This window comes from Gobius niger (assembly GCF_951799975.1).
Source record: "Gobius niger genome assembly, chromosome: 21".
NCBI lineage: Eukaryota > Metazoa > Chordata > Actinopteri > Gobiiformes > Gobiidae > Gobius > Gobius niger.
In genome coordinates, this window is record NC_136872.1 from 15486074 (window position 1) to 15511529 (window position 25456).

Here is a 25456-nt window from a genome sequence, read left to right on the forward strand (position 1 = left end):
GATGTTGTTGTTTTTAGTCCAAGCAGTGCTGGGATGCAGGAACTTTTAAACGTGTGTTCCAAATATGGTGTGGACTATGACATCAAATATAATGCAAACAAGAGTGTCATAATGATTTGCAGAACAAGAGACGATAAGGTTTTGAACTTTCCGTCATTTAATTTGTGCGGGAATAATCTGACCTTGTGCAGCAAATACAAATATTTGGGACATTTTATCTCTGATGATTTGGCAGACGATGATGACGTGCTCCGACAGTGCCGCATGATGTATGTGCAGGCTAATATTCTTGTGCGCAGGTTTGGTGCGTGTACAAATGTAGTGAAAAGGACACTGTTTAATGCCTATTGTACCCCACTTTATACAGCACACCTGTGGTCAAACTATAAACGTTCGAGCATACGGAAACTTAACGTGGCATATAACGACTGTCTAAGAATTTTGCTGAAAAGACCTCGATGGGAGAGTGCCAGCCACTTATTTGTTTCTGCTGGCATCCGAACTTTTCATGCTGTTTTGAGAAATTTAATGTACAGATTTCGGCTCAACAACTGTGCCAATATGATTATTATGAGCTTGACAAACATCAAAGTCAGTGCCACGCGCTACCAGTCTGAACTGTGGCAACATTGGTACAGTTGTCTGCTCTAAATGTTGTTGTGTGTTTGTTTTTTCGTTTTTAACTGGACCTCGAGTCTGCAATAAAGGTTGATGATATTGAGATGGTTACTACAGCTGTGTAGATTTTTCCATGTGTCGCTCAATATGGACATGCTATATGTTTTTAGTCGCTGGGTTAGTTTTTCAGATGAATAAGCCCCTGGGCATAAAGCCACTTGAGAATCACCAGAGCTGTTAGCGGCTAGTTAGCGGCTAGTTAGCATCATTAGCCTGTATCTTGGAAACACTGCAGACTCAACGCTGCAGCACTAACAACATTTAGCGACACATAAATAGACTCTGATTTAGGGAGTGTAGTCTGTAATAAAGTCAGCTCTATGTGGGATATTGTATTTCCACATAGTTTGTTGCTATTTTCTCTCCCCAGCTGAGAGGTGCGTCGGCTGCACGTCAAGTGGTATTGGTTTCTGGTATCGGGACCACATTAATGAGTACAAGCATGTGGTATCGGCCCGATACCTGATACTGGTTTCGGTGTCGGTGCACCCCTGGTTTAGAGTAATTGATATCACGATTGGGACACTAGCTTTGAAGTACAGTATGTTTGTTTGTATACTTTATTGTCCCCGTAGGGAAATTTGTCTTCCGCATTTAACCCATCCTTCGATTCCACTGGGGCAACCCGTAAGGAGCAGTGGTCGACGGCTGCGCCGCGCCCGGGGACCCATCTCCATGAGGTGGAGCTGATGGTCAGAATCACCTGGCTGGAGGATTCACCTACTGCAGATGTTTTTAGTGGTAGGGGAAACCGGAGTACCCGGAGGAAACCTACGCAGACACGGGGAGAACATGCAAACTCCACACAGAAAGGCCCCGTCCTGGTGGGAATTGAACCCGGGACCTTCTAGCTGTGAAGCGGAGGCGCTAACCGCTGCGCTACCGTTATTGTATTAAGTACAATACCCTTCAACTCAGCCTTTAAGGGGAGACACTCTTGTGACTATCACTCGTGTGACTGTAAATAAGAGGGAAGTGAACCAAGTCATGTTTTGTAAATGAACATGCGCTAATGAATAAAACAAATTGATATATCTCTAAATGGAAAGCGTTTCCCTATTCACCTGCAGTGTTTTGCCTTAAGCACATCTCCCGTCTCTGCCTCTATACATATCCTTACATCTCATTTTACCACTGCATCATGTATACACGTTGGTTCTGTGTTCGTCGGGGGAAAACAAAGCCCATGAGGCTCAGGGTTTTACAGGTGGGTGGTGGATCCCGGCTGATCTCCTGTAAGCCTTGGTAGAGTTGGTGGGTGAACACAATACTCTGTTGTTTACCATCATACTCCCACAGGACAGTCACATGGGACCCCTCTCCTCGCCCCTGATGGTGCCGCAGTCCCAAGTCTGCTTTCAACAACATTTAATTACACATTTATTAGATTTTTTTTCTCATTTTCTTCTGACTAATACAGTGATTGTGGTTAGGTTTATAATTTGATGAGCATGAGTTTGTAGTGCATTTTTTAACACATTCAGGAGCATAAATATTTGAGAGATAAGACCCTAATAAAATTGGATATTGCAGTATACTGAATTTGAGATTTGCTTATTGCGACCACTCAAACCGCAATTTGGTTTCCAGTTTGATTGATTGTGTAACAGCGCCATTTTTATAATCTTTGAAAACTTCCTGAGGTTTTCGTCCACAAATAAATCTTGTCAGTGTTGTGCTCATCCATTTTGGTGACACACGGCTCATAACAACAAGGCTGTGACTTATGGGGGCTCGCGCAGGGTATGCCTCACCAATAACACTGGGATTCTCCCCTTAGAGGCCAGTGTTCCCATGTGAGTGCTCAAGTTGTGAAAGTGAGGTTAATTGCTCACGCTAATCATATCCCAGTAGGTTAGTCGGAGCATGCAACCACCTGGTGGTGTGCTGTAACCAGGGACTCACTGGTCACTGTGGGAAGGCGCTAGAATCAGGAGGCTTCACTTGTCATAAATTAGCACTATTACAGTGTGTGTGTTTTAAATTACACTTTTATATTTATTTTTTTACACTTATATTTTGCTAATGTTTTTTTAAAGCAGTACTAAGTAACTCATGCCCCTAGAGGCCATAAGCGCCACTGCAGGTGTCGTAGCATGTTGCGTTTTTTTACTCATTAGTTGTCCATGAGAATAAAAAGTACGAAATAAAAACTCTAATAGTAAAGACAAAGGGAGCAGGGGTTGATTTTGTACATTCAATTACACAATGAACATCTTTTTTTTTTCACTCAAACTTGGCTGTAAATACTGTTTAAGTGGCGCTACCCTGCAGTTAGCTTTGCCCATTAGCCTGCTAGCTTCTTCTTCGTGGTTCCATTAGTGTATATTGGGGCCTTCGACCCGTAGGCAGCAAAGTTGCAAGTGTGGTTTTCTGGCCAGAGACACCGGGGGAGATGAGAGACCCCCCAATCATCCCATTAACACTTGTATTCCCCCCAGAGAGACTACGAAAAGGATTTATTAAGGTAAACAAGTCACTTAGTACTGCTTTAAATTAGATTTGCAAATTTAAATCTCTTTCATCCGGATCAGTTTTATTTTGTAATTATGATTTTGAGGACACATGAATATCAAATTTATTGTAATAGTCAATAATAACATCCCAGTATCTTCAGTAGTGGGAGAGAGAACTAGAACATTATATATTTTTTCCGGTTTCAACATGCACACCTTGTACTAACCTGTTTTCTCTTTTCTCAGATATCGCATGTACAGAAAGAGTCAGACCACTGGCTTCCCTTCACTTATCACCATCTTCTCCGCGCCCAACTACCTAGACGTCTACAACAACAAAGGTGAGCTGAATATAGGCCGTCATATCTATCTTTGCCTCTTCTGCCTTGGGAAGTTCACGAGCGTTGAAGAAAGTCGCGCTGTTGCACTTCAGAGAGATAAACATTGATTTTTCTTGCGGATTATAGTAGAGGAGACACGCTCGGTGCATTAGTGGAGTTGGCCACAGACATGACACTCTCTGACCACAGGGAGGGGCGAAGGATGGTGAAACCTCAAGTGGTTGTAGCAGGTGCAGGAGGGCTGCCGTACTCATGGGGGGTAGAGCAGATACTGTACTTGAATGTTGTTCCTTTTCCAGTAGACTTCAATGTAAGAGTAGAAAAGACGTGTACATGTTGAATAATTCATACTGTGACTAAGTATGGAAAACATTAAAATAAACCAGGACATAACTTAGATCTAAGCCATAGTTTTTCAGGTTAAAATGACTTTTAAACTAGGATAAGATTTTTAAAAAAGCATTTTAATGTTTAAGAAAAAAAGACTCCCCTATCTTTCAGCTTTTCAGGGTGAAGGATCTGGGAACTATTTTGGCCGATCTGGCAAAGATTTTAGATGATATAACAGTGTTTAATGAGAGTGTTCCGGTAACTGTTTTGGCCTGTTCCCCGAATCCATCGCATCAATCCAAAAGTGTTCCTGAACCTGCTCATTTACAAATGAAGCACTGCTGTTCACAACATTGGAGCTTTTAAATTCAGCACTGAGGCGTAAACTACATGTACTTGATTAGGGGTCATGCATGAATCAGTTTAAATATGTTTATAAATAGAGAAACTTGTCCCAAAATGACTCAAGTAGTAGTAGCTGAGTAAATGTATCCAAGTACTACCCACCTCTGGCTATAGCACAGCGCCCACTCCCTCCATAGTCTGTTCTTTCTGCCCGTGAGTCAGCAGTGTCCCCGGAGAGCAGCGCGTACATCAGCTTCAGTGGCGGCGGGGCAGTGAGAGGGGTGGAGGCGGCCGCAGTGGGCAGGCCTCCGGAAATGGGATCGGGACGCAGGAGTGAGGGATGGCTCGGCTCCGTGCCGTTTTCGCAATCGTCTTCAGACGAACTGCCACAGTGAAGACTTATACTGTAACTGCTGCTCGTGTTGGAGTAATACACAGGGGAGCGGGGGAGGCAGAGCTCTTCTTTTTTCTGTACTATTTCTTATATTGTAGTACTGAAGGTTATGGTGTGCTTAGGTTTTGGTATTTAATATGAACTTTAGAGATGCTACAATATTGGAAATCTTCTGAGGTTAGAATTGAGTGAGAAAAAGTAAAGAAACCTTCATGGACCAGTGGTTCAGTCCCATTATATATTTGATCTTCCAAGTACCACCAGGCCAGGATTAAGGTTAAATACAGACCAGACAGAGTCTTAAACGGCTTTGAAGTTGATCTAAATTGGACTAAATTATGTGTAAAGTTGGAGTAAACCTAGATTGAAATGGTCTGAAGCGCATTTTATCCAAAATCTTGGAGAAAACCGAATAGAAAAATGTACTTTCGGAATGAGAGCGGGTTGGGGATGGGTTGGCCCCTGTTGAGCCTCCACAGCCTTAAAGTTGACAGTACATACTTGTGTGGTCGGTTGTAATGGATGTCGTATTGAGCGCCGCTTTTTGCCACGCCGCTGCCTTATCTTATCTGCGAGAAGTGTGTGTTCCCTCAGCCCCATCAGTCACTGTCTGCTTCAAAATGAGCCGCATTTTTCTCCAAATCTGTTTTCAAGTGACGAGCCTCGACTTCAGAATCGCAGGCGCCTACAGCTGAGAGGCACCCCTCCAGCTACGTGTCGCCCTGTCGCTTTTCATAACGGGGCTTTAGCAACTTCTGATTATGACATTTCCGATTCCCAAATGTTTTTTCTGAGGTGATGTGTGAAAATTGTTGTTGGCTGAGAGTGCGCTTATTAATTGCCAATTTTGTATTATTTTTATGAGGAAAGTTTGAGTAGTTCTTTGTATTGGAGTCGGAACAGAATCATTTTTCATCGGGGCCCTTCTCTGCTGTAGTGAAGGGTGCCGGTTTTATGGCGCACTTGGAACAGCATTTACGCCTGAACTAAACAATGGTTATATCTTGCTGAATTTGGGTGAGCAGATTGAAAAGATTGCCAAATGTGTTGATCGGATCAGGTTACGTAGCTCGTGGTTGGTCATGATCTTTTTTTGCAAGATTTGTTGTTCTTTAGATTATATTTATCTGAGCACAAACACTGTGTTCCTCTAAAGTTCATAATATAAACATACAGAAGTACGGTAGAAGTATGACGAGGGATGCACCAATCCGATGCTGAAAAATACGATGTCGGGTATCAGCTACAAATATCCGATACTGAACCGATACCAGTTTTGGCTCACAACCCCTTAAAAACGTAACTTTTACCACCTAAATCTAAGAAAATATGGGCATGCTTATCATTGTAAAGCTAAGAACCAACAGAATTCAACCTCTGAGTTAGTTTCAACCTCTGCAAACGCATTTTTGAAGGCCGCACAAAATGCCGCAGTTAGCATCAAATGCTAAAGCTAGCAAACTAATCAAGGCTGGGACAGAAACTAACATAGAACTACCTGAAGAAGCCAAGTGTTTGTGTTTTTGTTTAATAGATAGCTGATCTAACATATTTGTTATGATCAGATCACTTCATGTGAGTTGTTTATACAGTATTAATGTAACCTAAAGCCTGTCATATATCCATATATCCATCCATCTTCTTCCACTTGTCCGTTGCCAGGTCGTGGGGGCAGCTGTTAGAGCTTCCCAAATCAAATTGCACCGGCCCCTTATGGCTCCTCCTGCAGGTGGTGGGTCCACAGGAGGACGGCCTCATGGTTCTAACCGGGCCTGTTGGTCTCTCATAAGGGGCTTCTCATAAAGGGCTCCTGTCATATACACAAGGATATTTAGAAAAGTGATCCTTATTAAATTTTTATCCAAGAATGTATCAGTAGATATGATTGATAATTGATCTGTAACATCATGACAATAAAATATGACTTTATTGATCTTAAAATGGAGAAAAGAGTCAATTACATTTTTCACTCAGAGAATGCCACTTTTAAGAAAGTGGTATCGGTATATCGGGTATCGGCAGAAACTCAAAACCGAGTATCAGTAGCAAAAAAGCTGGATCGGTCTCTCTCTAAGCATGACTGTGACCGTTCTTATTATTCTGTCACACTTAAGTTTACAGCGCAGTAATGACATTGTTGGGACGGGAAAAGCATGGTAACTTCTAGAGATAACAAGCGGCGCAGGTTTCCTGCTCATTTACAGTCTTTACACAGGGTTAGCATTATGGTTAAACTTATTACCATGTATAAAGTAGAATGACAGGGGTATGTCCTTTCTCCTTCAGTAATTGCCATTTCATTGCCATAATTACTACACTTGCTCTGTCACTACGCTTTCCGTTAGCATGCTTTTACTGTGCTCGAAAGCAAAGTGCTATTTTCCCTTGCCTTTAGCATTTCTTGCACTTGTGACTTTTGTTGACACTTTTCTTGATTGATATCGCCTTGATTCACTAAAAGATGTGTATCCTTACTAACTAGTCCCATTGATGCCTTTCTAATAACTCCTGTAGGTGGGGTTTGAAGTCTGTGTAATGAATTGCCCTTTTCTTGCCCGGGCCCGGCACCGCACTGAGCATGCCCAGTGATTGATGGCTGATCCACTGGCCACATAAATCTTGAAAATGGGGAGGGGGGGCAGAAACGGCGGGGGCATCAGAAAAATCTATCAATCCACAGTGCAGGGAGTCGGCAAGATTACCCAAAGAAACAGCATGGCCCGAGAAGCAGCTAGACTTGAAACTCTTCAGTCTAGACGCTGGGCAAACTTGTATCTATCAATTATAGCCTTGTCTTGGTGATGCGCAGTCAGTCAGAGCTAGAAATGTGGCAGCGCCTTGGCAGGATAAGGAAAAATGGAGGGTGCACGCGAAAAAGCAGCAAGGACAATAACTAACCAACGTGTGAGTGAACTAGCATTTTAAACACTATTGGAAAAGCATGCAGAGTGGAGAGGACTGGGAGGATGAGGTTAGATTGCGAGCGGTTTTGTATTAGTGGAATGTTTTCTACTGCATCATTATTGACTGGCACACCAAAGCCAACAACTGCATCCTAATTGTTCTAATGCTGGGGTCAGCATAAAGGCTAACCTGCAAAGATGCTATTGATGTCAAAGTCTTACTTAATTCTGGGATGCAGTTGCTAGTTTCCATGGTAGGCCTTATTTTATACAGTATAGCCTTGTAGTCCATGTGCTATGAAGCATAACATTATGACCACCTGCTCAAAAGATGGAGCCACACCTTTTTTGTGACTATAACCTGACTTTTTTCTCTTTGTTGTTTTCTTCAACCGTCAGTCACCGTAATGTTATTTGATGAGTAAAGGCATGGTATTTCACCCTAAGTTGTCCTCTTAACAGCTCTTGACTGTCCATCGGAGGTGAAGGGGAAAAAGGGAGTGGTCTGATTGGCTTCTGGCTCAGTCACTGGGATAAATAAAAGCAGAGTGGAAGCTGTGGGTGCCAGCGCTGGCCCCCGCTCCTCCCCTCCTCTAGTGCAGTGTGGAGCTGAGGAGGAAAGTGTCCCGGACTGCAGATGCCCACCCATCTGTTCTCATACGGGGCAGCGCTGGTGTTCCCTGTAAACAAGGACCACTCGGACCGAGTTTTCATACAGGAATAATCAAGACGGAAACAACACAGGGCATGTTTGAAGGTTGTTCATGGTTGCTGCGTGGGATTGTAGGCAAGGTGTTGCATAGGTTAATGATCCAAGACATACCAGCCTCCGCATCAATCGTGTAATGTTTCTGACAATCATAATGAAAGAAAATGAATACCAAAGGGACGTTTTATATAGTAATGATCAGTGGGCGACCGCATTGCAGCATCTCCAGATCTTAAGCCTGAATTTTGGTCAGGGGAGGATTAGCTTACTGTTATGCTTTGGATGTTAAAATGTAGCAGCCGCTAACATTAGGTTGATATTAGGTAAGGTATGCTTTATTGGAAATTTGTCCTCTGCCTTTGACCCATCCTTTGATGCCGCTGGGGAAACCCGCAAGGAGCAGTGCACCCTTGGCTAGAGTATTCACCTATTGTGCTTGTTTTGAGACTTCCTACACTAACTTTATGTACTATTTTTTATGCATTGAGGCAAGTATGACTCACCTTTCAATATGGCTTGAGAAGCTTTAAATAAACTACAGTCAAAACAAAAAGTGTTTTTGGCATTTCAACCCATTTCAAGGGTCTAAACAATTTACAATCTGGTTGGATAATGTTTGATTTACTTGTTTATATCGTTAGTTGTTTAAAAAGACCCTGTACCAAAAAAGGGAGTATGTTTCTCAACTTTTAATGAGCATGATTGTGAGAGACGGATAATGTTTACAAAGTTAGCCTGCGCCAAGCTAATTATTTTAGCATTGGTTTCATAACATTCTGTGGGCTTTTTTATTTTCCCCTCAAATGTTTGTGCAAACACGGGGGCAAAGTTGATTTTATGCTTGCACAAATATGGGCCAAGCTAGCCCTTCAAATGTCAATATACATTCTTTCAATTTGATTGTTTTTGAAAGTTATGTCTCGAAATAATCTTGCCCCCAGCTCAGTGCCTCACAGCTCCGTCTTTGGCAACCCCTGAGCAGTGTTACTAGCCAAGTGCTGGTTTATCATTCAATAGAATCCCTGTAAATATTATGTATTTGAAATCCATATCTGTCACTTCTTGTATACACAATCTGCCATTAACATTACTGTCACATGATCACATGTACATTACAACACCAGCCACCTGCTCATTAGTGAATCATGTGAGGCTATAAATAAAAAGAAGTGTGTTAATTGATAGTCAGTGGAAAAACAATGATGTTTTATTTATTATTTATATAACCAGTGTTTTCATTCGTCTGAATTGCAGAAATTAAAATCCCCGAGCTGCAGTGCACTGAGCAATCCCCTCTCTATTCCCTGCATGTCTTGTATGTAACAGTAGCAGGGCACTAAATGTAGCGGGACGGCACAAGTGTGTGGCGTGGAATACTAACCCATGAGAAGACCTTGAGGACAGACATGTGCTCAGCACTTAGCACAGTGAGGCGCACAGGAGACTGGGAATCTCCCCCGATCGTACCGGGAGAGAGGGAGAGAGAGGGATACAGGGGAAACCAGCCTATAGGCACTCCCTTCTGAATATTTAACGAGATGGGCGTCGGCCTCCCCAGATTTGTGTTACCATGCCAGCAGGATGTGGCCTCAGCTCATCCTGCGCAGCCAACATCGGAGCGCCAGAGCCCCCTAGTGGCGGACATGCAGAGTCCAGTTTACATTTGGCATTACTCGCATCTTCAAGAAACATGGAACTCAGTTAACATTTCATGTAACAATAGTAAGTGTAAATATTTGTAGTCGCAGTAGTAATTTTGACTTGTATTATGTTTGATGTAATATTGATAATAGTTAGATTATTGTTATGATTCTATCACATTTTGTTGTTGACTGCAGCAGCTCAGGATGCTCTCAATTGTCCGTCTGTAGAATGTGCACATGATGGAGAGTCAGGAATTTGCCTCTTCCCAGTTTGCAAAGTAGAGCGCAGTACTTGTAGTTGTAATAGTGGTATTAACTGTAGTAGCCAAAGTAGCAGTAGCAGCAATGGGATTAGCAGCATTAATGGAAGTCGCTGTAGAATTGTTTTACATCCAAACTGCATCATATTGTTCCTTCAAAGGTAGTAGCAGTACTAGCAGTTCCAGTTTTAATTGTAGTAGTAATGGTTCTAATATTGGCAGCAGTAGTAGTAGTAGTAGTGAAGCGTAGTAGCAGTAGTAGGATTTGGAGCAGTTGTTTCCCAGCCCTACCACATCTGTTTTGCTCAGCACACTGGGCGGTAGTCGGGTGTTCCTTTAAAGGGAATCCTATTTGGTTTTTACAGTGGGGAGCTGACCTTCTCCTCCGCTCGTCCCGCTCGTCCTGCTCCACGGCTGCGTTCGCTCAAGTGCCTGCAGCGTGTTTATGAACTCTGCAATGTTTATGCAACGCCTGCCCACTCTGCCACGGCTTTGTACACGCCAACGCACCCTCACAAACGCCCACCGCGGCTCTGAGGACCGCAGGAGCACACTGGACCATTGGAGTTGATATTGATATTCCGGCCTCTTTGTAGAAAGTGTTTCAAAATAATAGAATGGGAACAAAATTCACTATAAATGCGATTGTTTGGGATTATGAAAAATGATTGAACCTTCACAAAATTATAATCAATGTATTACTTTTTCTTGTGTGTTGATAGGGGGGGAAATGTATGTATAGTGTGTAAAGGAATATAAGAAAGAAAAGGAATCATGCTAAATCTATGTCAAAGTAGAGAAGGGGTAGCTTTAATGAATTGACCCTCAACAATCAATTGTTGTGCATTTGATACATAGAAGATAAAGATAATAATCATGTTTGATTCATCAGGCCTTTCGTGGAAACGTAGACAGTCTTCTGGGAATGACTTTTAAAGTTCTGGAGAGCTACTGGAAAGCTACATGTTGGAAACACCTGTGCGACTTTACAAGTTGGGCACAAAACTACTTTATCTGTGCATGTATTTATAGAAATTGTAAAAGGGGGTGGAGGGGACGTGCTTTGTGCTGCACATTATGTGTTTCTGTAAGATCTCACTTGTACAGGACTTTTCTAGTCTGTCTCATCCAAGAAGCTTCGTCAGCACGAAAGATCTTTGTTTGGCAGCTGGCTAGTATACCGTTCCAGTATACCGTTCCAGTAGGAGGAGTTTAACTTGTACCACCCATCTTCATGTCAATGCCAACTTTTCATTTTTAATAATGTTTTTTTTAAATTATTATACCACAAGCATAATGGCATAAAGCACATGATACATTTACAGAATAGTGAAACAGTCAATGTCAACTTTATTTCTATTGCACATTTACAGCTTAAAGGGGCTAGATGCAAGTTGGCCATTTTATACTCACTACTGCCACCTCAGGTCAAACGTGTAACTGCACCTTCTATATTAAAGGAATAGGCCACCGTTTTTACATACTGAGATATGTTCTTACCTAGCCTTAGCCGAGTTAATATATCCCCGTCTGGTCTTTGTCCGTGCGCTCTGTCACGCAAACGGAGCACATACGCAGCCTCTCCCACATGTCATATAGCTCCAAAAAAGCTCACGATAGAAGCTACCAATTTAAATAAAGTTACGTGAAGTGTTTTCATGCGAAGTATATTTACACAGAAATGTAACATGTCGATTTTATAAGCAGATAAAAAGGGGTACTATATTGTGAGGCGTAATGATACAGGAGCACAACGTCCGCGCAGTAACTCCTAAAGACTTCCCCCGCTCACTTCCGTCAATAGAAGCTGCTAACTCGACTAAGGTTAGGTAAGAACATATCTTGGTATGTAAAAACGGTGGCCTATTCCTTTAAGCTCGTGCATGACGGCATTCGGCCTGAAGTAACACTTTTTTGAGTCACAGTGCAGGATTTTAGAGTCAGTTGTGGTGGCTGGAACATGTAGGGGGAGGAAAATACTTAGTTTTAACCTTTTTAAACTCTGTATAGTCCCTTTAAGCAGCCCAAAGTGCTTCACAAATAAAATCCAATGACATTTATTCTAAACAGCTACTCCCAACTAGTTCAAAAAAGCTGCACTTAACTTAGCTCCACCATTAGCGCCCCTCATCACTCACACTGACTCCTGCTTCACGCTGAGTCTAGCCCTACGCTGCAGGAAGCCTTCTGACCTGATTCGCGTCGCCCGCCGAGGCTCAGAGCTGCTTGGGATGCCAGTTTTGATGACTTGCTATTCCCGACTGAGAGAAGCCTCCACCAGGAAAGTCCCCCCCCCCCCCCCCTCCCCTCCCTGGACGGTAACCCAGCCTAGCCGACGGTGTCCGCTTTCTACCCCCGCATTTGGGCCACCCTGCCCGGGCACGCCGCATGTTCAGGATAGCCTCCCCGCATCTAAATATATTCCCTTCTGCACTCACGTAGTCTTAATCATGGTCGAGGTCAAATCTGGCATGTTGTGGTCAGTGTTTTGGATGCTTGTTACTATAGAGCGCGGCCAACGTGTGATTACGGAGAAGGGCAGCTTCTTTGTGGCGCTAAGAAAAGACGAGGCTTGATAGATGAGCTGCGATTCGGTTTTGTAGGGGACTATTTGTTTCTATTACACTGTAAAGTAAATATTGCTAATGGAAACTGCGAAAGATCAAAAGTGACAAGGCTACACGGAGGTCAAATCATTTGTTACAAGATGAAAAAAACGATATTGTGGACAGCACATTGATTACGTGGTTCAATTTTACCAGTTGGTTTTGAATCCATGAAGGAGAAACTGTATAATAAACATAGAATTAGATTTTTTTAATGTACATGCTAAGCAACTAGCAACAGTAGGTTTTCTCAATTCTTTAGCTTCTATGTAACATGCGTTGACAACTAAGAGCCTTCATTTTTCACAGTACTTTTTTTTTGGGGGGCCATTTTTCAGAGAATATGAATGGTGATAGGAATGGTGCACTGTTCAGCACAGTCATAGTTGATTCCTTCAGATGTAACGTTTATCGTTGTGGCCAAAAAGTCCCATTTCATTCAGAACTATTGAGGTTTGTCTCTGTGCTGTTTGGCATATTGTAAGCAGATACTTTGTGGTATTTGCGAAGTAATGGCTTTCTTCTGGCGCCTTGGCCATGCAGCCCATGTATCATGAAGTGCCTCTTTATTATGGATCTTGAAACTTTTGATAAGGTTCATTTTGGTATTTTTTTTTTTTCATCATGATTTAAAAAGACCATAAATGGCTTCACACAATCACTAACTATGAGTGAAAACATAGTTAAAAAAAATAAAATAAAAGGGGGTATGTAAACGTTTGAGCACAACTGTATGTGGCAATATATACCATCAAATGTATTTAACTATTATTAACTGTATCTTCATCATATATATCATCCTACCCCGCCCACGCCCTAGTAACCCAGCTATAAGTCGGACTTGCCTCTGGTCTGTGAAAATTGCCTGCTGAAATTACAAATGACTGCATTCGCATTACAGTGTTTATTGCTATCCCAACAGTTGCCCCGTTGCCCCCGGCCTCCCCTCTCTCTGAGTAATTGATGTTTTGTATGGTAACTAATGAAAAGTGCAGCGGCCCAAATGCTGAGCCATGTGTTCAGGAGGGGGGGGGGTTTTCACATGTTCGGTTTGGTAAATGACCAGGTCCGGCGGCGTAATCGATACAGAGGAAATGTCCTAAACAGAGGGAAAAAAAAACCTTTCTCTGCAAATTGAAGCGCTTTTCGTCGGCGCGGCAGTTTTGATGTGTTAATTCATGTTTTGTACTGTTTGGTGGATTGTAGTCGTAGGGATTGAAGGAAATGGAGACCAGGATTGCTCCGGCATACTGCAATGCATTCTAAGTTGGTAGGGCTGGACGCTTTATCCAAATGTGAGTGATTGGAAGTAACAAATTGCAAAGACTGCAGCTTTTTAGGCAGTATTTAACTTTTACTATGGTTCTGGAACTTTTTGTGTGCTCCATTTTCTGTAGACCCATCTGAGGATACTACCATAGATACCACTCTTATTCTAAATTAACATGCACAAAGCAAAGTGAAAGTAGCATTAACTTAAGGGAAACAACTGAAGCTTTTTCTAATTCACTCAACATGCTGCATACAAATTTTTCCATTGCATAAAACCACATACATTGTTTAGAAATGCACTCCCCCTGAAGCAGTGGTTCGATAAGCCGTTTGATAAAACTGCACTTTAATGAAAATGAACAGTGGATTGCTCTTTGTGGTGTTTTGGCCTTCAGGCAGAAAGCACCGTGGACTCGTTCAGCGGTGGATTGAAGTGTGTTGAAAAAAAGCTGAGTAGGAGCAAGGTGTAGGCGGCTGGAGGAGCAGAACATCGGCTAAATTATAATGATTAAAACAGGATTTGGTTCACATTAACGGGAAATATATCTGAGGTGTTGATTTATGCTTGATCTAATGATGAAGTGTGAGAACGCTCGCTTGTACATTCAAAACTAGGTACTCAATCAATCAGTCAATCAAAGTTTATTTCTATAGCACTTTGCAACAACACCAGGAAGGAAGTGCTTCACAGAAAGATAAAAAACATTTAAAAACACAAAATTATTACCATATTTTCCCGACATCTACCTGGGCATGGAGGCGTAGCTGCACCGTTGACAAGCCTCTCCCGGCAGCACGTGGTTCAAGCATCCATTTGCAAACTCGTTCCTCTATCTGTGGCCATCTTGCTTTTAGCCCACTATTAGCTTTTTTGGTTTGTTTTTTCATTGCGGTAAGAGTAGCCCCCGCTTTTCGCCAGTCCCTCACAAGTGTCTCTCTCACTCCAAACTTTCTTTCTGCTGCTCGATTACCATTTTTTAACCTCTTAACCCCTACCTGAACTGAGCACATTTTTCCCTAAATCTAAAAGCTTCTTGAAAAGAAGCATCAAAATGGTAACGAAAATGAGACTTAGACAAGGATGAAAACATGACAAAAATGAGGCAAAAGATAAAAATACAAAAAAGCGGCAAAAAAGCTTAAAAAGAAAAAATTACAAAAGCGTGACAAAAGAAATGTCAAAAATACAACGAAAAGTGACAGCAACAACACAAGGAAGAATCTTTGATCAGTTTTGCTGGTCTTAGCTTTCAAATGAGGCGCTACACTGTCCGATGAGGCTGTAAAACTCTCGAGTCGACAAGCTTTTAGATTTGGGTGAAATGCGCTTGGTTAAGTCGGAGGTTGAGAGGTTAAAACTTCTGTGGTACAGGAGTAGTAGATACAGGTACACAAGCCTAGAACGCCCTCTAGTGGCTGTCAGTATGAAAATAACAAGCATGTGAAATGATATATTTTGATATATAAGTCGCACCTGAGTATAAGTCGCACCCAAAGCCAAACTATGACAAAAAAGTGCAATTTATAGTCTGAAAAATATGGTAGATCCTGGACATTATTCTGTGGGTTCTAGGTGTTAAAAGCCAGATGAGTATTTAATCTGGACTGGGTATCGGGAAATTCTGAGCATTTATTTTTTCTTCATGTTTTTGAGAAGTAATATTCAAAGTAGCAGTTCAAATCCTGGCTCCCGCTGCTGTCGTGTTCTTGGGAAAGACATCACAACAATGAAGGTGTCATTGTTTGTGTGAGTGTAGTGTGAGAGTGAGTGAGTGGTGTTGGTGGCAGACTCTCTTCTCTCGGTCTACCCCAGGGCAGCTCTGGCTATACCTTTTCATTTCTACTCCATGTCATATTGTCATCATCATAGTCCATTTGCAAACACATCTTTTCGTCTCTTTCCACAGCGGCAGTGCTGAAGTACGAGAATAACGTCATGAACATTCGGCAGTTCAATTGCTCGCCTCACCCGTACTGGCTCCCCAACTTTATGGACGTCTTCACCTGGTCCCTGCCGTTTGTCGGAGAAAAGGGTACGTCTATTCTCCAACGATTTCACTGTGGAATATGAACACTCACCTGCGCCGGTTAATAATGGAAATGTGCCTGCCGTCGAGAAATGTGGCCCCAGCAAAGCACTTAAACATTTATAATCACACACTGTGATGGGATAAATTATTCAAATGCCCAAATATGTGAATAAATGAAGTGCTAAAATTGATTAAATGGGGTGGAATGCCTTTCATTTCCTTTTGCAGGATTAATTATAGATTGAGAAAGTAGTGATTTTCTTACTTAACTTTCTAATGGTGTCATGCATTATGTAGTGTCTTTGAGTTGGTCACACCTGCGGAATAAATCAACACTATTCAACAGTTCAATGCACAGTATCGAGCAGAAAGATCGATTGCAATGTTACTTTATTTGTTGCCTTGTTGACTTAAACAATGAAACATGGCTCTTAAAAGTGCATTGTTTTTTTATTGTGGAACCACAGAAACCTTCGAGGTCATGACATCACAATTCCCTTGTTCATTTTATTGATTTGCAGTACACAAACATAAACCTGTTTAATGTTTTTATCATTTCATCAAGTATACCTTATCTGTGTCCGCAGGAAAAGTGGTAAACAGGTTATAACAAATGCAATGTTCAATCATGAAAACTCCAAACATCATTTAAAAGTTGCCTATATTGTAGTGGTCCCATTTAAACTCAGTGTGGAAGCTACGAACATTAACATTAGAATATTTTCAAATAATTCCATGTAGTCATATTTTCAGGAAGTGACTCAACATAATTATAAATCATCATAAATTCATATTTTGACCACATTTTTGAACGTCAAATCAAAAGTCCCTTGCTCAGTTCTGTATTTTGCACCATATTCTCTTTTGCTTTTCAAAGACTAACTTCTTCTCTTGTTCGTTTTGTTTCCTGTAGTGACCGAAATGCTAGTGAACGTACTGAGCATCTGTTCCAACGATGAACTCACGACTGACGAGGAGTTGGATGGTAAGAAACTCCCAACAAGCCACTGCTGTGCCTTTCTTATCCAGCAGAGGGCGACCTTTACCAAAGACGAGACTTCCCATATTTGCTCCCAATATGAACTACATGTTTTGTCTATACTGTTTTCCAGATTTAAAGTAGCTTCATCATTGTCTTTTAGATATTTCCCAAGCATTTAAGACAGACACTCGGTTACACAATATTCACGGTAATTTGTTTGGCGAAGGGCCGATCTAACGCCGAGGTGACCAACTTCCTAAGACGGCCTCACCCTTCGCTGCTAAACAGGAAATGACCTCATCCTCTCCTCTGTAAACAGCACAGAGGGGCAGAGTGGCAGAGTCTCGGGAACAGCTTAAACAAACACTAAAAGATGACAATCCCCGGAAAAATAACATCGGCTGCGGTCACATTAGTTCATTTTCACACCAGTTTGAGACATCTTCCCGCTCCTCTCTCCCCCCCAACAACATCCAAGGCTCTGTTTGCAGCGGTACCTACAGTGGTGGATAAGGAACTCTAGTAAAAGTACACCATATGAGAGTAGTGTTAATGAAATACTACATTTATGTGACAAGCATTACTGTACACTGCTAGTACTTGGATGTAGTGTTTACAAAATGTGTACTACAATTTAACAAATAAAATATTGAACATTTCTAGAGGTCAGTTCGATAATTGGGGATTTTACAAGAGAGTTCGGGAAATTCCACTGTTACCATGGAGATCCGCCATCTTTGCAGCTGTTAGCATGCCTTTCCATAGACTAACATTAGCTAAAAATTGTTCAAAAAGTGTAGGAAAAAAGCCGTGGAACAATTCCGTTAGCAGCTGAGTTACTGCTGTTACATACATCTAACACACTGTGGTGTTCAAGTGTTTAATGTGAACAATAACTCCAGTATTTTACCTTTTAAAATCTCCATTAGTTTGTAATGCTGCTAATCGCATGATGCTTAGTGATATGACATCACATTCCCGAACTCGACTATCAGTCGATCTAGCACGGAAAAAAGCCGCTATCCTCCCACAACTCCCTAGGCCTCAGGGGAACAGAGAAACATTGCGATGAAAATTGGTTAGCTACAAGTTTGTTCAATAATTTCTGAAGCACAGAACCTGGTGAATTGAATCTCTGAGTTAGTTTTCACCTCTGTAATTGTATTTTTGATCGCCGTGCAAAATGCCGTGGCTAGCAGCAGTATGCTAGTGCTAACGGCTGGATGCTAATGCTAATGGCAGCATGCTAACGGAAACTAATCTAGGCTGGGACTGAAACTATGATTGAATCAAGTGAAGTAATAAAGTATAATCGGCCACTGCTGTAGTGGTCAAGTATTTTTGTTTTTACAGGATTATAGACCAGACATTTTGAAAAATCGGCCAAAAACATCGGCCGAGCATATCGGCATCGGCCAATATAGCCCCCAAAAAATCTGCATCAGCCTTAGAAAATCCCACATCGGTCGACCTCTAACAAGTTCTCACGCTCCACCACTGTATTTTTTTTTTTAAGTTTTGCATTTCTTTCATTCATCTTTAAGCTCTCCCCTCTTCTGCTGTATTTTCACATTACTGTCTCTTTCACACGCTTCCTCATTGTACCTGCTCACGTGGTCACACTTTCTCGGTTTTGCTTCATCTAACTTCTCTTTTTCTGTGTTTTCCAGACTTTTAAGTTCAAGCCATTTATATATATATATTTTATTATTTTCCCCTTCACTCGTTTGGTACTTCCTCTTTGTCTTTTTTTGTTTGTTTGCCTCTTTGCCATCACTGACTTCTCTGTCCTCTCTTCTTCTCTTCTTCTGGGGGTGTTTTCATGAGAAGGACAGCTAATATATCCCCCTAAAAAAGGTACAGACTGTAGTTGTTGTAGCAGCATGTTCGAGGATAGTGATAGACAATGCCTGCCTCCCTGCCTCTCTGTCTTAACTTAACGCAATTGTTTTAAAAGCTAACATTCGCACACTGGCTCTCTTGTGATCTGCAATTACTACTACATCGAAAGCACTCGTGTGGAGGAGTGAACATCGTAGGTGGTAAGAGCATGAGGGACTAAAAAAAAAAAGTTATTCTCGTGTATTTGAACATTAGTTTTACTCATTTTAATAGAATTATAGTAGGTTGTTGTTAAGAATATTCCTGTCCAGTAAGTTAGAGTAAAACAGTCTGGTACTGGTCCATAGAGATTGGATTTCTCCCAAACAAATCTGGCGCAAAACAGAGAAACAACCGCTTTAAACTGTTTTTTTTTTTTTTGGTTTTTCCCGTGTTACTAGATTTGGTCTTCTCTCATACTTAAAAATGAAATGACCACATGTCACATTTTTCTGATTGATTTATGGAATGTGGCTTTAAAATGGAGCATTACCGGACTGTGTTACTCAACAGTGAATACATAAAGTAAGGATTTGTGAATGAAAAAGGGTCACAGGTATTTTAGTTTTAACCTCTTACCTCCCACCTTAACCGAGCACATTTTCTCCAATATGGCTTTACCCAAATCTAAAAGCTTCTTGGAAAAAAAAAACGCATCAAAATAGAGACAAAAACAAGAAGAAAACACCATAAAAAAGTGACCAAAAAAATGAAAAAAAAAAAGCGTTGAAAATGCAACAAAAAAGTCAAAACAAAAGCAACAAAAATTGGATAAAACTCTTCAAGAAAGTGGCAAAAATGTTGCAAAAACATAATAAAAAGTGACCAAAATTGCAATGAAAATGTGACAGAAAAGGCAAAGAAAGTGCAGCAAAAAAGTGACAAAAAAAGAAAATGAAAAAGAACGCGAATAAAGTGACGAGAACACGGCATCATCTAGTAGGTCTTAGCTTTACAAATATACTTTACCTATTGACTATAAGCTCCAGACGAGAAGCTTTTAGATTTGGGTAAAGCCGAACTGGAGGAAATGCACTCGGTTGAGGCGGGGGTTAAGAGGTTAATAGGGTTAATAGTACTTGTGTGAGTTTCCCTATAATAAAACATTAATAGCAATTATTACACACAGTGATAATTGAGGGAAATGCTTTATTTTTTGTCTATTGCCGTGTTTACTTAAAGTCTCACCAGTGTAAAGGAAATGAGTGAAACTACGCGCTGCTAGGGTTGATTATTTGAAACGCACAGTTGGGGCCGAGACCGCCTTTGTCACCTCTGTCTTTTCCATCACCTCAACCTCATTCCCATTCCTCATTCTCTGCTCATTTTCCACATCTCATCTCTGGGGCCTTTATTCTAACAAAAGAACGAAATACGCTTTCCACGGTGGAGGGGAAACACCGAGCGTGCGCAGGGCTCGCTCACAGGAAGGGCTGTGAGCTCCACGTATGGGACACGAGATACTTTCCCAAAAGTTAGCATGTCGGTGTCATAACAGATAGCATGAGCGCAAGGAATGCTGGGATTTATTGCAGTGAAGTGTGAACCAATATTTGAAACCACAATAACCAAAATATGTTGCATTGTGGGGGGGGGGGGGGGGGGTTAGTTAGCGTTTGCCTAATTAGGTCAAGAAATCCTCTTTTTAGACAATGCACTTCCTGGTTCAGGTCGTTGTTTATGAGTCCCGGTTTTGTTTGACTGTGTTTTGACTGTGACCCCGCCAGGTGCCACCGCTTCGGCCCGAAAGGAGGTCATCCGCAACAAGATCCGCGCCATTGGGAAGATGGCCAGGGTATTCTCTGTGCTCAGGTATGCACACACAGGACGTCCTGAACTGCAGGGGAAATGCAGTGATTCTCTAGAAAAGCTTTTTAATGAAAGGAGTGAGCTCTGTGAGTTTGAGCTGGTCTCCCTGGAAGATCATAACTACACACCGTTGTGTAGTTGAAGATTGTTTTTTTTGTTTTGTTTTCTTTACTGAATTTGTGCTGACCGTCATTTAGAGACATTTATTTTAGTCACTACTTACTTTGTATGAATTTGTAAAATGCAGTTTGGTTGGTTCTTCTTTAGTGAGTTACGGCTGGGTACAAAAGAAGGTTTAGTTACTACTGGTATAGAAAAAGGAAAAGAATACAGGTACTGAAAAGAAACATGAAATCCTGTTGGTCATTAAATATAAAAGAAAAAAAGGGAAAGACAAATTGAAAAAGAAAAAGCAAAAAAATAGGAAGACAGGTGGAAAATTGGGGTAAAATTTTGGGAGAATTATTTTTTTTTTTAAACAGAAATTTGGGGGAATTGGGGGAAAATTTGGGGAATAATGTAAAAAAAAAAGATTGAAAGTTTTATTGCAAACTTAGAAAAAAAAATGTAAAAATTGGGAAAATTTGGGGGGGAAAATATGGAACCTTTTGGAAAATAACGTGGAAAAAAATGGGGGAAAATGGGGGAAAAAATAAGAAAAACTTGGAAAGTGTTTTGTAGTTTTGTAGTCTAGATGGAGTTTGTCATTTTATGCTCACCACTGCCATCTCAGGTCTTATGGGTAACTGCAGTCTCGTGCATGACGGCACTTCGGACCCAAAGTAACAACTTTTTGAGTGACAGTGCAGGATTTTAGGCATTATGGTGAACAGGTCTGGGCTCATGGGGGAAGAAAATACTTTTAACCTCCATATAGTCCCTTTAAAGGAAGTTTTGTGGTTGTTTCACCTCAAACAAATGACACAAATGCAAATTAAATGAAAAGGAATATCATTAATCTGTTTCCTGCTTCTATATGACAAATAATTTAGTATAGATATCGACAAAAGCATCGCTCAGGTATTGGTATCGAAAACCAAGCATCGTTACAGTACCGGTATTGAATGAAAATGTAACGATGCCCGGACCAAGTTACTAATACATTCCCTTGTCTTGGTTGCAGAGAGGAGAGTGAGAGCGTGCTCACTCTGAAGGGCCTGACCCCGACGGGCATGTTACCAAGCGGAGTGCTGTCCGGAGGGAAGGAGAAGCTAGAAAATGGTAAGCGTGTCGCCGTAGCAACATGGACCCATGGAGCAAAGACGCATACTCCCCCCTTAAATACAGCAGTCCCCATGATAGCACTGTTCGGTGTGCAGTCATGCCATCACTTTGACTTCGATATTTATTTTGATCCATATAACCACTACCGATATTCTCCTGAAATAAACGACATCCTCCGTACGCTCATCCTTTGTAACATGCTCCACTCCTATCTGTTTGATCTCAAATGCTGTGTGTTTTTCTTTCTCCTCTTTCCCAGAAACCGCAGGTATAATCCAGTTGTGCAAGTATTTTTGATGTTGTGTTTTTTTAAGTTTTAGTTTAATCTCCCATGTTGAATTTCACACTTGCAAACCGATATTTGACAAGACGCCGCAGGGAAGAATTGGAAGCTCACCAGCCATTTTATATTCGAAATTTGTCTTGTTCTGTTTCTCAAAGCAAATATCAAGATGTGTGATTCTCAACTATTATCATTTAGAAAGTCGTGCTTCATTACTTCGTTGGTTCAAACTCGAGCTTAAGTCATCACAAGTCCAAATAGCGTTTCAAACTGTTTTAAAGGGGACACATCATGCAACAGACTTCAAAACCATATCCGGAGTTCTGTTCCATTTTCTGCTGAACATTTTGATGAATCCAAGTCTATAGATCATCAGTAAACCCATTCTGAGCCATAAAGTGTGTTCATTACATTGCCATTGATTTGTGAACTGCTGGCTAAACACAAAAGCCTGTTTTCAGCGTTGTCCTGCAGAGGGAGCTCCAGGCCAATTCGAAATCAAACCAGCCCGGTCGCTCACTCCTTGCTAGACCTTACTGTATATCAAATTACAACACCTAAAATATCAATAAGGACACATAAAAGAAAGTTTGAAACCCCATTTATGCATGATGTGTTCACTTTAAATGTTGTGAATAACTTTGCATAACTGTATGCAATCAGAAAGTTTTAAAAATGCTACTATTCTTTAGTTATAGAGCTGAGATTGTACCATTTTATAAAACACCAGTAGATCCAAGTAGTTTGCTGTATGTACTAAGCAATATCTTCACCGTCCCATCCAACTCTTTACAAACCTGACGCTTAAAAATCTTTCAGTTCATGTACTTCTTTCTTCACGCATTCTTCACTTCTGGATCCCACACACGCTCCACATGCTCCTCCAACCATCAAACTGATTTATTCTCCTCCTCCTCCTCCTCTGCCACCGCTTTTATTTGTCTGACACCCAAACTGTAATCAGCTGAACTAACTGTCTCCTCTCATGTAGCTCCGTCACTGTGTTTCTCTGTCCGCCATCTTGAGTTCTTCTTCACGCAAGCTGGAGTCGAACACATGTCTATCATAGGTCACATCTCCTCCCTCTCCCCTCGTATACGTGTGCCCTCCGCCCCTGTCCTCTCAGTCCACACGCCTCGTCATCACACTGTGGGAGGTTGACTTGTTGTTGACTTGTTGTTGTGGCCATTGGCTGTGTCTTTTGCTGCTCATTGGGACAAATTGAACTCCTGCTCACCTTCTCTCATCCGTTTTGCAACCCCCCTCTTCTTCTCCTTCAGCTACTATTGAAGCTATTGAGGCTGAAAAAGGTAAATGGGTCTGGCCACCCTCTTCTGTTGCTTCCCATAGCAATAGACAGGGGGCGCTCCGCTGGGTTCTTTCCATTCATCTCGCTGGTGCTTGAGTAGAGTGTGTTGGGTGTTTGGGCTAACTCGAAACATGGCTTAGTTTGATCTCAAGTCAGAGTTACAGTAAGTAAGTTCAGGAGAAAAATGTGCTCACATCGGTTTTAAAGGGGAAGCATTTCATAGCACAGATTTTACAGTCTCCACAGTCAGGCTGTGTTTGAGTGAGAGCACGCACAAGGCACTGCTGCAATATGTCTATTTAAGGTGAAATATAATTGATGTAAAAGCCTGAGTAAAGTAGGATATTTGACTTATTTTTACAGGGTTATTGTTTATTACTTTGGGGGTTCCCTCTTATCTCACAGTGCAAACCCAGTTTTTAACCAAAACCCTTAAACATCATGTGCCTCCTGCTCTGCCCTCTCTCAACACAGCTCTCTTGCTATGAAATCATAATTCAGTATTTCCCCTTTGAAATGACTGAAGCAGTTGTGAATTGTTGTTGCTGTATCATACGTTCCAGTTTATTGTAGACTTTGAATTGGTAGCGAAACAAACCACTACTGTTTGCCAAAAAGATATGATGTCCATTGTCGGCAGCGCAAGAACAACCTCAACTGCGAGCTAAATAGTGGTGTGGCAGCTGCTATTTACGTGAAGTGTCCCGTACTTCCTCTCCAGCCCCATAGAGGACACTGCTTCTCCATGTGGACCTGTCTGCTGTGTCGTGTTCCTGTGAGCTAATCACCTGTGTCTGACCGTGCTATGCAGCAACACACAATCCCCCTCCAAACAAACACCAACAAACAGACCTCTATCAGCCATTGTCCTGTAACTTCAATGAGGCTGGCTCAGATTACCCATAAGCCCCTCTTGCTGCATGCTCCAGCAGACAGTACAGTGTTAGCACAGTGCAGTGTGTGTCCGTGGGTTCAGTCCTCTGTGGAAGTGAATGTGGTGGGCTTCTCTAGTGTCCCCTCTGTCTATTGTCTCTGAGTATCTTCATCTCGTCTTCCCTTTGGCTTTACTCTGTGACGTACAGGGCTCAAAGACCTGCGGGGTCTGCAGGTGTTCAGCCACAAGCATCTCACTTAATTATTAATAATTATTCATATCATTATTAATGATATTAATCAAATGAATAGAACCACACGCATGAACTCTCTTACCATTGTATTTTCAGAATGGTGTTTTCCAAATGGCACAGTGAAAACCTGCAGACCTTAAGGCCTGGGCCCAGTAGACATTAGAGGTGTTTAGTTGGTTCATAGAACATAGTGTTTATGTGTTAAGTAGTGGTATTTTACATTGTTTTATGTTTTATAGTGTTACATAAATAGTAATTACATATTTTTAATGTTGCTTTGTTTAAACAACTGAGTTCGTATTCAATTGATAATTCTGTACCGTCTGTCAAACAGTTCGACTGAACAATATTAAATGTTAAGAGTAACAAGCACAGTTATTATAGTAAATAGCTTTACTCTGTATAAGCGGTCTAATCACATTTGTAACATAGTAAATTCGTCTAGAGATGCACCGATCCAGCTTTTTTGATACCGATACTGGGGTTTGAGGATCTGCCGATACCCAATATTTACAGATACCAAGATACTTTTAAGAAAGTGTCTTTCTGTGAGTGAAAATGTAATTGACTCTTCTACACTAAATATCCTTGGGTATAAAACAAATATGTTAGATCAGTTATTTCTTTAAGTAAAATCCAAAAACTTTATTTACTTATTTTATTTTGCTACTTTAGGTATTTCTATCATAGTTTCTGTCCCAGCCTTGATTCGTTTTCGTTAGCATTAGCATGCTCCCGCTAGCTTTAGCACGCTATAGATTTCGGGAATGTCCACAGTTACCATGGAGATCCGCCATCTTTGCAGCTGTTAGCACACATTTCCATAGACTAACATTAGCTAAAAACAGTATAAAAAGTGGAGAAAATAGCCGTG

General features: G+C 41.4%; 1 protein-coding gene across 3 annotated transcripts in view; it reads left to right on the top strand.

Moving 5' to 3' along the window:
• Positions 1-25456, top strand: part of LOC306980862 (protein phosphatase 3 catalytic subunit alpha) — a 98580-nt gene that overhangs the window by 70726 nt on the left and 2398 nt on the right. Inside the window, exons 8-13 of one of the 3 annotated variants that reach the window (XM_079580395.1) lie at positions 3381-3475; positions 15845-15970; positions 16881-16952; positions 20558-20642; positions 21763-21860; positions 22123-22416. In XM_079580395.1, coding sequence (XP_079436521.1) covers positions 3381-3475; positions 15845-15970; positions 16881-16952; positions 20558-20642; positions 21763-21860; positions 22123-22160 — 514 coding nt within the window. In that variant the 3' untranslated portion in view covers positions 22161-22416. Of the gene's footprint in view, positions 1-3380; positions 3476-15844; positions 15971-16880; positions 16953-20557; positions 20643-21762; positions 21861-22122; positions 22417-23426; positions 23457-25456 lie in introns of those variants that run through there. The other 2 variants (XM_079580393.1, XM_079580394.1) reach the window with 2 other exon arrangements.